The following is a 13,400-nucleotide window of genomic DNA, read 5'->3' on the forward strand; positions in this document are numbered from 1 at the left end:
TTGAAAAGCATACATCTGGAAAATAAAACAATATTTTGGGATCACAGCAAGGGAAAGATAAAAACATCTGTCACAAGGAATGTCCCTGCAAACGGGAGATTATTAGTTTCATAGGGATTTATTAACTTGATCTATTTCGGATTTTATGCAAGCATATGGGGGCGGGGAGGGGGGGACATCAGCAGACAGCCGAGGACTTGTAATTATTCAGTGAAGAGCTGAGAAGTCTTTATTTTTTTTCCTCACCTGTTTTTAAAATGCTAACTCTTAAGCAAAAGAAAGGAAGAATTAAGAGAATCACTATTAATTCTACGCAGAAGCAGACCTTTGCAATAACTCTGTGACCTCACACACGGGCTTCAAATGCCATCGTTTTGCGATCTTCTTGTGATTGACTGGGATCTTATATCCCATTTGATTAGTGGTGCTGAAAAAAATGGCTCCTGGCATCTGCAGGTCATAAGGCACAGTCCAAAGCGAAAATATTTCCCAGGTTAAAGACTTAGTAACAGTAACAGAATTGGAAGGGACCTTGGAGGTCATCTAGTCCAACCCCCCCCCTGCTCTCCCAGGAGACCTATACTATTTCTGATAAATGGCTGTCAGGCTCTTCTTCAAAACCTCCAGTGATAGAGCTCCCACATCTTCCAAAGGTAATTTGCTCCACTGGTTAATGGTTCTCACTGACAGGAAATTTATCCATAGTTCTAGGTTGGATATCTCTTTCATGATCTTCTTGTTTTGCCCCCAGTTGCTTTGGAGAACAGGTTGACCTCTCTTCTCTCCCTCTAGTAACAGAGTTGGAAGGGATCTTGAATACCTTCCAGTCTAACGATGTGCACAACCAGGAGACCCTATACCAGTGGTGGCGAACCTATGGCACGCAGGCCAGAGGGGATACTCAGAGCCCTCTCTCTGGGCACATGCGCTGTTGCCCCAGCCCTGCCTCCTTCCACTGGCCCCTCCTCACCATTAACCCCCCGGAGAGTCATCCCCAGGTGCAGCCCACGCGGCCCAGCTCAGCGAAGGACATGGCAGCCAGGCAGCGGGGAGTAGATTCCGCCCTCGCGCCCCGTCGCACGAAGATGATGCTGCAGGGCATGGATGGACGGTGTGGCCATGGCAATGCTAGGCCTCCTTGGCGATCTGCAGTGGGCCATGAAGGTGGTGGGTGGTCCTAAGGATGGGGCGGGGGGTGGGATGGAGTGGGGGCACTCGGTCTCTAAAAGGTTTGCCATCACTGCTCTATACATTTGACTCTCCAATCTCTCCTTAAAAGCTTCCAGTGATGGAGCACCCACAACTTCTAAAGGAAAGATGTTCCATTAGTTAATTGTTCTCAGTGTTAGGAAATTTCTCCTTAGTTCTAGGTTGCTTTTCTCCTTGGTTAGTTTCCATCCATTGTTTCTTGTCCTGCCTTCAGGCACATTGGTAAATAGGTTTGGCCCCCTCTTCCTTGTGGCATTCCTTCAAGTAGTGGAAGACTGCTATCATGTCACCCCGGGTCCTTCTTTTCACTAGACCAGGCATACCCAATTCCTGTAACTGTTCTTCATGTGTTTTAGCTTCTAGACCCTTTTGGTAGCTGATATCTGCATTTCACTAGACACATTTCCAGTGAAGATGATCTAGTTAAGCAACCCAAAGAGAAAGGGGGGAATAATATCTCCTCACCCAGGTCTCACATGCTATGTAAATGCAAATGGTGTGCACACTTCCACACTGCATCCAGTTTTGGTTGCCACAATACAAAAATGACGTGGAGCATCTGGGAAGAGTGCAGACATGTTCCATGTTTCACAGCTAGAAAGAGATTAATGTGAGTTGAAAAAGCATATGAGAATCATGTGCATAATGTAATATCATGCAAATAATATTTATTTATTCACAATGTCTGCAACCTACCTCAGTTTGGCGCAACAAAGTCCCAAATCAACAATATTAAAAACATCAATATAGTACAATAGCATTGCGTAAAATATGCTATCCATTACTTTCATTGTCAGTTAGGCGAGGGGAAAATGAGAATCACGCTCACTTTCTCAGATTCTGTCTTTGTGTTTTGCACGTGTGTCTGTGTGGGTGGGTGGGTATTTGTATGTATGTGTACTTCTGTGTTTGCCATTAGTATGCCACAAAGCTGGGTGAGTGGAGATTTTAAAACATCAGGATAAAAGAAGAAAAATAATCAAAAAAACAGTAGGAAATGCAGAAAGATTCCTGGGGGAGAAGAAATGGGATAAGGTCTTTGACTGACATACATACATACATTTAATAAAAAAAAATGTGGATAGGAAAGGAACTGGCAGTTTCCAGATACCACTCCTGATCACTTGGGTAGGAAAGAAAAACAGATAAGGACAGCACACTTTCACTTTATCAGAAAGTTCTGTTAAAAGTCTGCTTTGGATTTCAGTCCAGGGAATTCTAATTATCTTGACTGTCAATTTCAATAGCAGTTCCCCAAACAAGGGATAAGGTTGTGATGGATGTGTTGGATTGCTAAAAAAAATAATAATATACTGTTTTCAGAATTAATCTCATGCTTGGAGACAATTTTGTGTCAAGGCTGAGGAACATCTGATGTTTAAGTCTGATGTTCAGGACTGTGCAGCATTTTGTTGACGCACAACAAAATCTTGTCTTCAATAGGAGGTGTTGTAAGGGCATATGAATAGCACAGGGGAGAGAGCATGAGGACTATTTAAAAATAATAATAGAAATCATAGCGTCATAGGACTTGAAGGGACCTCGGAGGTCTTCTAGTCAATCCCTCTTCCCATGGAAGAATGTCTGGCTTTAGTTCATCCTACTACAGTTGTCAACTTCTGAAATGAACCTGGCTGAAGCCATCTTTGTTGTTCTCAGTGGCCACACAGGTTGGGAGCAAGGGGGGGGGGAGAAACCAAAAGGATGGTGAGATTAAACACAGAGTGATCCCATGGGAACCAAGGTCATTCCCACAGTTGCTGGAAGGTGGAGAGAAGTGTCACGGAGCCCACCAATTGCCCTCTTTCAGTAGTGTAATCAATAGCATAGCAGAGGGAGGGAAGTGTTACATTTAATTGCATTCAATTCCTGAAGGGAAAGTTAGAGCTGGTTTCACTTTTGACCATGCCAATATTGTGTATCCAATAAACATGTTCTTTGAGGAAACTTCAAGCCTCAGAGTTCTGATTTGTTTGGGTCCATTAGTCGGAACCTTGGCAATGGTCTCCTCTCAAAGAGGCAATGAAAATCTGTTATTGTTGAGATGTTGGCAAATGGCTACTTTACTTTAGATCAGGGGTCTTTAAACTTGGCCCTTTTATGACTTGTGGACTTCAACTCCCAGAATTCCTCAGCCAGGCATGCTGGCTGAGGAATTCTGGGAGTTGAAGTCCACAAGTCATAAGAGGGCCAAGTTTGAAGACCCCCTGCTTTAGATGCATATATGACTTATCATTTGTGGTAATTAAATGATAGTTAAAGGGGTAGTTTAACAAGCTTTGGTTGACCATGTTCCCATTTTAATGTTACATTATTCAAAGATAGAAGATTAGAATATTCTTTGTTGGCCAAGTATGATTGGAAAATGCCCTATAGAGATAGGGGCTATTGGCATTTAAACCCTTTGTTTAAAAGATTTGCAAGTCTTCGTAACCATTCAGAGCAGGCATGAGGATTTGAAATCCTTTTTTTTTTTGGAAAATGAAAATATTATTTAGGTAGGGATGTGTAAAATTAAGCAACGACAACAATTAATCGGTTGTCTGACTCCCACTGAGTCTAATACTGGTTTTGACTCCTTTTTGTTCAGTCTGGATTTTGAAATTTATATTTCTGATTTCAAAATAGATTAAACTGGTTGCAGATATTTAAAACTAATCATCATTCTATTTGCATTTCTGGATTAGTTGTGGGGTGAGGGGGAATCATTTCTGTGGATATGCAGAAATCTTTAAGCCATTGAAATAGCTTGGAGGCATTTTCTTTGATGATCTGGGGACAACTTGGTTCAAAACTTTGATTGAACTGTCCACAGATCGAATGCTTGTAACTCTTCTCTCTTACCCCTAAAAAAGAAAGCTGAAATTGATAAAAGTGTTAGAAGGATACTTTAGAAAGCTACCACAAGCACCAAGGCAGCAAATGATCATCAAGCTAATGAAAACTTGTCAATTATTCATTGGTTCTTAAAAAGTAAGCTGGGCTGATGCAAAAATTACAATGCTCTAATGGAAACTGATTGGAACAGAGGGGGGAAAAAATAGAGAAGAATGTATAGAGTTAACCCCAGCACAAAATAAACAACCAAGACTCTAGTGAGTAGCAGATGACCTTTCCATTAGAAATCATGAACTTTATTCTTGCACGTTAAGAGGGAGAAATAATAACTCATGGGGTGAGACCAAGGGACAACAGAATCGAAGCCAAAGAGCTGGAGAAAATCACAACGCATCAAGATAACCACTTTGTCCCAGTGGTTATCACCATACTGGGTGCCATACCAGTAAAGATTTTGGACGGCACTTAGAAAATATGTGTGTTGACAAATTTTACCTCTGTCAACTGCAAAAGGTCACTCTCTTTGGATCCACACATACAGTATACTGTGTAGATATATTATGACATCCTTGGTATGAAAAGCCCAGATGGTGCAGTGGTTAAAGTTCACTATTGCAGGCAAACTCTACCCACAAACTGGAGTTTCATCCTGACAGCACTTAAGGTTAATTCAGCCTTCCATCCTTCCAAGGTTGGAAAAATGAGGACCTAGATCAGGGGTCTTCAAACTTGGCCCTTTTATGACTTGTGGACTTCAACTCCCAGAATTCCTGAGCCAGGCACACTGGCTGAGGAATTCTGGGAGCTGAAGTCCACAAGTCATAAAAGGGCCAAGTTTGAAAACCCCTGACCTAGATTGATGGAGCCAATATGCAAATAATGCTTACCTTGTAAACCACCAAGATGCTGTAAAGCAATATGGGATGGTATATAAGCCTAAATGCTATTGCTGAATGCTATTGCTACACAAGCTAACGAAGTGGCAGGTGTGGTTTTCCATTGTGGTGAACTATAGCTATAGCTATAGCTGGGGAATTCTAGAAGTTGAGATCCATTCATCTGGAGGATGCCAAGATGGGGAAATAACCTCTAAAGTTTTCAATACTCCAGTGTGGCAGAGATTTCAGAGGAAAGAAAGCAGCTGATCTGAACTGAGCATATTTCCCTGGAACTTGGGAGAACAAGAGAGAGGAGAGGTGGTGAATGGAGAAACAAGACAAACTAATTTAAAGACTCCTCAAATTATGACTGACAAGCAGAACATGCTACAAGCAAATTAAGACAATAATCTCCATCTGTTTGGCCAAAAACCTGGTAAAAGAAATTTTGATGGTTGTATGCTTTTCCAAACAAATTTAATTTACTTAAACCTTAAGTAATAGGGTATCAGGAGCTAATAATTGGAATCATTTGTTGAGCTCAAAGCACAGAAGAGTTTATTATTGTGACCTATACACAAGTTTCTGGTCAACTAATGGTCAAAGCTAATTTGGCACTAGATAAGGGTCAATGGAATTCACAGAAGGCTAGACTTGTGTTTTTTGTGTCAACACAATGACCCCAAACTTATGACACATTGAACTTTACCTTCCAGCTCAGCCTTTCTTTTCCTACAAATCATATGGCACATAAAACTTTGACAAATAAATAAATAAAATAATGATAATGATAATAATAATAATAATAATAATAATAATAATAATAATAATAATAATAATAATAATAATAATAATAATAATAATAATAATAATAATAATAATAATAATAATAATAATAATGAAGTTGGAAGGACATTGGAGTCATCTAGTCCAACCCCTGCTCAGGCAGGAAACCTATACCATTTCAGAAAAATGGCTGTCCAGTCTCTTCTTAAAAACGTCTAGTGTTGGAGCATTCACTGCTTCTGGAGGCAGGTTGTTCCACTGATTAATTGTTCTAACTGTCTAACTGAAGTTTCTCCTTAGTTCTAGGTTGCTTCTCTCCTTGATTAGTTTCCATCCATTGTTTCTTGTCCTGCCTTCAGGCGCTTTGGAAAATAGCTTGACTCCCTCTTCTTTGTGGCAGCCCCTGAGATATTGAAAGATTGCTATCATGACGCCCCTCATCCTTCACTTCATTAAACTAGACATACCCAATTCCAGCAATGGTTCCTTGTATGTTTTAGCCTCCAATCCCCTGATCATCTTTGTTGCTCTTCTCTGTATTCCTTCTAGAGTCTCAAGATCTTTTTTACATCATGGTGACCAAAACTGGATGCAGTGTTCCAAGTGTGGCCTTACCAAGACACTGTAAAGTGGTATTAAAACTTCATGTGATCTTTGATTCTATCACTCTGATAATGCAGCCTAGCACTGTGTTGGCCTTTTTGGCAGCTGCAGCACACTTGCTGGCTCCTATTTAAGTGATTGTCCACTAGGACTCCGAGATCCATTTCAGTTGTAATGATGAGTGGAACAGTTCCCAAAACAGTTCCCAAAATTCACACCCTTCAACATAATTTCCAACCTTTCCTATCAATCAGCAATAATAATTATGCCTTGGTTTATATTGATTTTATTTATTTATTTTCTCCTGCTGGAAGAATTGAGCTGATCATCCTTCATTATGTCTATGGAGATTCTCAGTCAAGCAAATCATGGTTGTCCCAAAGATGTTTTTTTCAAGAGACAACTAGACTTGAAAATGTTTTGCTTCTTTCTTTTTCAAAAGCCAACTGGACTTTGTTTTTCTTGAAGATGCTTCACTTCTCATCCAAGAAGCTTCTTGAAGGAGAAGCGAAACAGCTTCAAGGAAAAACAAAATCTAGTTGCCTTTGGAAAAGCAGCTTTGGGACATCTTTCCTTTTGTATCACTGGGATTCAGCTTGTTCTTGCAAAGAAAGGCAGTTGGAAACAATTGCTCGAACAGAATCCAATATCGGCATTAAATCTGGCATTGAAGCTCTGCTCAATAATACAAAGAGATGGAGCAGAAGCACGAAGAGGAGCAACATCTGGAGGATTATCCAAGATGAAAACCGAGGCTGTCTGTTCTTGCCAAATGTCCTATGAGAAAATGTTGAGGATTAGAAACCAGCTGCTTATCTGAAGCAGATAAGACACAAGGTGTCAGAGTCATCATCACGCACGATGAAAAGTATCTCCTCGCCATAAAAGTACCTAGATAAATGTAAGGGTCTCCAGGAGACAAAAAAGAAAGAGATAATTAATACATCCAGAATACAGCAGATTAAGAAAAGTTAAAAAAAAACTTCATAAATGGAGTGTCTAAAACTCCCAGTGCTGAGAATTTTAACATCTGTTAAAAAACTAGCATTACCTATTTCCCAGTCAAAGATTTCTACATCAGAACCAGAGATCATAAGACCTGTGTGTGGTCTTTAAGAGCTGAGTGTTTTGTTGTTTTGGTTTGGTCTGGTTTTTTTACCAGTGGTCTAGGTTGAGGAAGGTGATCTGTGCAACTGGAGCAGTGGTGGGATTCAAATCCCTGAACAATTGGTTCCCTGCGTGGATGCAGGCCCAGGCCTCCGAGGCCTAGAACGGACTTCTGGAAGTGGCATCCATGCACTTCCGGTGGGCCATTCCAGACCTGGGATACCTGGGGGAGGCCTCCCAGGCCTAGAATGGACTTCCACAAGTGGCATCCATGCACATCCGGCAGGCCATTCTAGGCCTGGGAGGCCTCCTCCAGGCCTCGGAGGCCTAGAATGGACTTCTGGAAGTGGCATCCATGCACTTCTGGTGGGCCATTCCAGACCTGGGATACCTGGGGGAGGCCTCCCAGGCCTAGAATGGACTTCCACAAGTGGCATCCATGCACATCCGGCAGGCCATTCTAGGCCTGGGAGGCCTCCTCCAGGCCTCGGAGGCCTAGAATGGACTTCTGGAAGTGGCATCCATGCACTTCCGGCAGGCCGTTCTAGGCCTGGGAGGCCTCCTCCAGGCCTGGGAGGCCTAGAACAGACTTCTGGAAGTGGCATCCATGCACTTCTGGTGGGACATTCCAGGCCTGGGATACCTGGGGGAGGCCTCCCAGGCCTAGAATGGACTTCCACAAGTGGCATCCATGCACTTCTGGTGGGACATTCCAGGCCTGGGATACCTGGGGGAGGTCTCCCAGGCCTAGAATGGACTTCCATAAGTGGCATCCATGCATATCTGGCAGGCCATTCTAGGCCTGGGAGGCCTCCTCCAGACCTCAGAGGCCTAGAACGGACTTCTGGAAGTGGCATCCATGCACTTCTGGTGGGCCATTCTAGGCCTGGGATACCTGGGGGAGGCCTCCCAGGCCTAGAATGGACTTCCACAAGTGGCATCCATGCACATCCGGCGGGCCATTCTAGGCCTGGGAGGCCTCCTCCAGTCCTTTGAGCCCTAGAACGGCCCACCAGAAGCAGTGTGCATTTAGCCGATTCTCTGAGCTCAACAAAATTTAGCTACCGGTGGAATAAGGTGGAATGATTCTTAGAATGTTAATGGAACATTTTTATTTTGGTGAGTTAACTAACCAAGGAGAGAAGCAACCTGGAACTAAGGAGAAATTTCCTGACAATTAGAACAATGAATTAGTGGAAGAACTCATCTCCAGAGATTGTGAATGCTCCAACACTGGAAGTTTTTAAGAAGAGATTGGAGAACCATTTTTCTGAAATGGTATAGAGGTTTTCTGCCTGAGCAGGGGGTTGGACTAGAAGACCTCCAAGGTCCCTTCCAACTCTGTTATTCTGTGTCTTCTATGTCTTCTATTCTATTCTATCACCAAACCAAGTTTTGTAATTTGCATGCATTTTGCAGTGAGGCCATGACCTCGGTGACCTCATGGGATCTTCTACCAAACAACTACGCTAGCCCAGCAAGCTGTTGTTGTGGTTTGCCATCTTTTCTGCTCTACGTTGGCAGCAATCCACCTGAGCAAATCATGCTCAAGATTTCCACAGCAGATTTCTGGGAAGGTTTAAATGCAACTCTATATTTCTCATCAACTGTAGGGGGAGAAGCAAATAAAGCTAAGAAATCTATTTTGACTTCCTTCCCATATAAGCCCCAAGCATTTTTTTTTTCCAAAAAAAGTGTAAGCTTTGGAGATGAATATATCAAGACAAAAGAACACTAGGTCCAGAGTAGGGAGTCTGCCATTTATGTAGCAATTACTATGCAACGGGTATGATCAATCAATATGAAGACAAAGAAGTAGCATGAACACGTAGAGAAAGAAGTGAGTAGTCAATCTACTGACCATATGGATGGTAGATATTGATTCGATGCATATCTATTTTTCTATGGAAGGAACAACAAAGTGCTTCTAGCAAATGTAATTCCAGCTGTTTTCACATCACCAAGGACTTCCTGTTAAGTCAGTGTGCAGTTTTGCTGTCCCTCCCCCACCCACCCCCCAAAAAAGTTAGAGAACCTGAACTAATAGAGGGGGGGGGGAAATCCACTGAAATTCTCTTATCTCTCTCTCTTATTCACTCTTGCTTAGCCTCTTTGTTCTGAAAAAGTTTGAAGATTTTATCTCCATGGAGGGATTAAGCTTTATTTGCAACATATCATTAATCAATACTTCCTGAAGCTGTGAAGATACAGAAACATACTTGCCTGCTGGATTTTTTTTTTACTTTTTCAGCACGTTAAGATGATTTTTTTTCTGTACACACAATGTAAACAAAACCGCATTCATTATGCAACTATGAAGAGCAACAATTGTATAGTAGCAGAAAAATATTCATAATATGTATTACTTTGGGAGAAAACATACTGTAGTAAGAATGCAACCCCCCTCCCCCCCCCCCCCGCAAGTCTCTCTGCCCCACGCCAGGTCTGTAGAAATGCAGATTTCATAATCCTTTCAGAAAGACTGGAGCCAGGAAGCTTGGAGCTGATGGGATTAGAAAGACAAAGATCCCTAGAACCAGCAACCCCTCACCCACCCAACTCAGGACATAGCCATCAGCCATACCCACAGGAAATCAGGACATGACCTTTAGGACATAGTAGGATTAACCCACCACCATCAAAATACAAAAAGGACACACTCAGATTCAGGTCAAAGTACATGAAACAGGAAAATACAAAGCCTCAAACAGGAACAACTCCAAACGCAAAAGGCCAAGAAGGTATAAAAAAACTGGGGTCAGCTGTTTCTTGCCTAAAACAGTCTCCATTTTGTTTGTTCCCAGCTTGGACTGGAGCCTGATGGAGATTTTTCTTTCAACAATACAAAAGTATTTCATTCATTATATTGGTTGACCATAATATGAATTTAACTGATTGCTCAGCTGGTGGGCTGAATTTAAGATATTGTTGAATTTAAGATATTATTCAATAGTAGCCTGGATTCAGGCTACTACAGTACAGATATAGCCCTTTAAATAAAATGCAACAGTCCTGAGATCCTAGGGCAGATTCCTATTAAATAAGTAAAGGCTATTAGATGGGATTTTCAAATCTTACAGAGATATCAGAAAAGTGATTTTCAAATCTCACGTGTTTTTCACTTTATTAAAATCAACCAGTCCCTTGATTTCTTTCTGAAGCTGAGATATGGGGCAATAATTACAATTTTAACATGCTATGCTGCCCAGAGTTACCCTGTGGTAAGATGAGTAACAAATAAAATAAAATAATAAAATAAAATAAAATAAAATAATAAAATAAAATAAAATAAAATAAAATAAAATAAAATAAAATAATAAAATGAAATGAAATAATAAAATAAAATAAAATAAAATAAAATAATGAAATGAAATGAAATAATAAAATAAAATAAAATAAAATAAAATAATAAAATAAAATAAAATAAAATAAAATAAAATAAAATAAAATAAAATAAAATAAAATAAAATAAAATAAAATAATAAAATAAAATAAAATAAAATAAAATAAAATAAAATAGTAAAATAAAATAAAATAAAATAAAATAATAAAATAAAATAAAATAAAATAAAATAAAATAAAATAAAATAATAAAATAAAATAAAATAAAATAAAATAAAATAATAAAATAAAATAAAATAAAATAAAATAAAATAAAATAATAAAATAAAATAAAATAAAATAAAATAAAATAAAATAAAATAAAATAAAATAAAATAAAATAAAATAATAAAATAATAATAAAATATAAAATAGTGACTTGTCTGATATGGATTTTTTCCCCTCCAGAATTAAATGTTCCTCTTCTAACTAACGCAAATTGGTTTGGTTCTGAATAGAACATCATTGTCACAATTCTGATATATTAAATCAAGACAAAGACCTTTCTTCTCAGTTGCCAAACACAGACTACTCGCTTGGCTTTCTAATTTTATTAAAACTACATTTCATTCTGCATTTTCTGTTGCTGAAGAGTCTGACTGCTGTTAAGTCTAGAATTTATGAGGTGTCACACAAGTGGCGCACTCTCATTTTCCAATCATAAAATCACACACACATGCACACATACACACACACGGTATGCAACATTCAAAAATAAACTCCAGCATGATCTGTTTGCCACAGTAAGCCAAGCTTAGTTCTTCCAACTTCCTTGACTAAGTTAAGAATGCACAACATATCATCTGGTGTTCTTGAGGATAACTTTTGAAAACCTCAAAAGTTTCCCCTTGTTATCTTGAATACTCCGTGTATATTTTCTGTAGCGTATCTGAATTGTTTCACTCATCTTTTAAGCACATTGCACTGACTTTAATAAGTTTTTTTTTTATGTCCCTTTTATGTCACTAAAGTTTCGTGCAGACTGCAGTGAAAGACTGTGTTAAGTTTTAAAATAAGTAAAGTATCTTTAATACTAGCTATTCTTTGCATTTAGGGTGAATGGTGAGGAAGAAACTCAAAGTCAAGCCATCTGGATGGTCTTGAGCACAAGATAAATGAAAGGGGGAAAAACATTGGCTTTCAAATTATGAACTATATTTTTCATAGATCCTGGAGCACTGGGGAACTACCAGAGGACTGGAAGAAAGAGGATGTAGTTCCCATCTTCAAAAAAGGGAAAAAAATAGATCCAGGAAACTACAGACCTATCAGCCTGACCTCAATACCTGGGAAGATTCTGGAAAAGATAATCAAACAACAAATCAGTGAACACCTTGATGCAAACAAAGTCATCACTAAAAGCCAACATGGGTTTGTCAAAAACAGATCATGCCAGACAAATCTTATTACATTCTTTGACCAAGTGACAAAACTAGTGGACCAGAGGAATGCTGTAGATATAATTTACTTGGACTTCAGTAAGGCATTTGATAAAGTAGATCACAACCTACTACTTGATAAGATAGAAAAATGTGGGTTAGATAGCATCACCACCAGATGGATTCGTAGCTGGCTGACAGGCCGTACTCAGCATGTGGTCCTCAATGGAACTGCATCTACATGGAAGGAAGTGTGTAGTGGGGTGCCCCAGGGCTCTGTTCTGGGCCCAGTGCTCTTCAACATCTTCATCAACGATTTGGATGAGGGGATAGATGGGGAACTCATCAAATTTGCAGACGACACCAAGCTGGCAGGAATAGCCAATACTCCAGAAGATAGGCTTAAGATACAGAAGGATCTGGACAGACTCGAACACTGGGCACTATCTAACAAAATGAAATTCAATGGTGAAAAAAATAAGGTTCTACATTTAGGCAGGAAAAATCAAATGCACAGGTATAGTATAAATGGCACCTTGCTCAATAGTAGTAACTGTGAGAAGGATCTTGGAATCCTAGTAGACAATCACCTCAATATGAGCCAGCAGTGTGCTGCAGCTGCCAAAAAAGCCAACACAGTGCTAGGCTGCATTAACAGAGGGATAGAATCAAGATCAAGTGAAGTACTAATACCACTTTACAATGCTTTGGTAAGGCCACACCTGGAATACTGCATCCAGTTTTGGTCACCACGATGTAAAAAAGTTGTCGAGACTCTAGAAAGGGTACAGAGAAGAGCAACAAAGATGATTAGGGGGCTGGAGGCTAAAACATATAGGGAACGGTTGCTGGAATTGGGTATGTGTAGTTTAACGAAGAGAAGAGTGAGGGGTGACATGATAACAGTGTTCCAATGTCTCAGGGGCTGCCACAAAGAAGAGGGAGTCAAGCTATTCCCCAAATGGATGGAAGCGAACCAAAGAGAGAAGCAGCCTAGAACTAAGGAGAAACTTCATGACAGTTAGAACAATTAACCAGTGGAACAACCTGCCTCCAGAGGTGGTGAATGCTCCAACACTGGAGGTTTTTAAGAAGAGACTGGACAGCCATTTGCCTGAAATGGTATAAGGTTTCCTGCCTGAGCAGGGGGTTGGACTAGATGACCTCCAAGGTCACTTCCAACTTCTTCTTCTTCTTCTTCTTCTTCTTCTTCTTCTTC

At 40.1% G+C, this 13,400-nt stretch overlaps 1 protein-coding gene across 1 annotated transcript in view; it reads right to left on the minus strand.

Moving 5' to 3' along the window:
• Positions 1-1,688: 1,688 nt before the first annotated feature.
• Positions 1,689-13,400, minus strand: part of LOC308668010 (uncharacterized protein) — a gene marked incomplete at both ends in the record, with an annotated part of 237,759 nt that continues 226,047 nt past the window's right edge. The window contains one exon of the mRNA XM_081327671.1: positions 1,689-1,803. Within this exon, the coding sequence (XP_081183797.1) occupies positions 1,689-1,803 (115 nt within the window). The remainder of the gene's footprint in view (positions 1,804-13,400) is intronic.

Source organism: Vipera berus, assembly GCF_964194415.1.
Source record: "Vipera berus genome assembly, chromosome: 4".
Lineage (NCBI taxonomy): Eukaryota > Metazoa > Chordata > Lepidosauria > Squamata > Viperidae > Vipera > Vipera berus.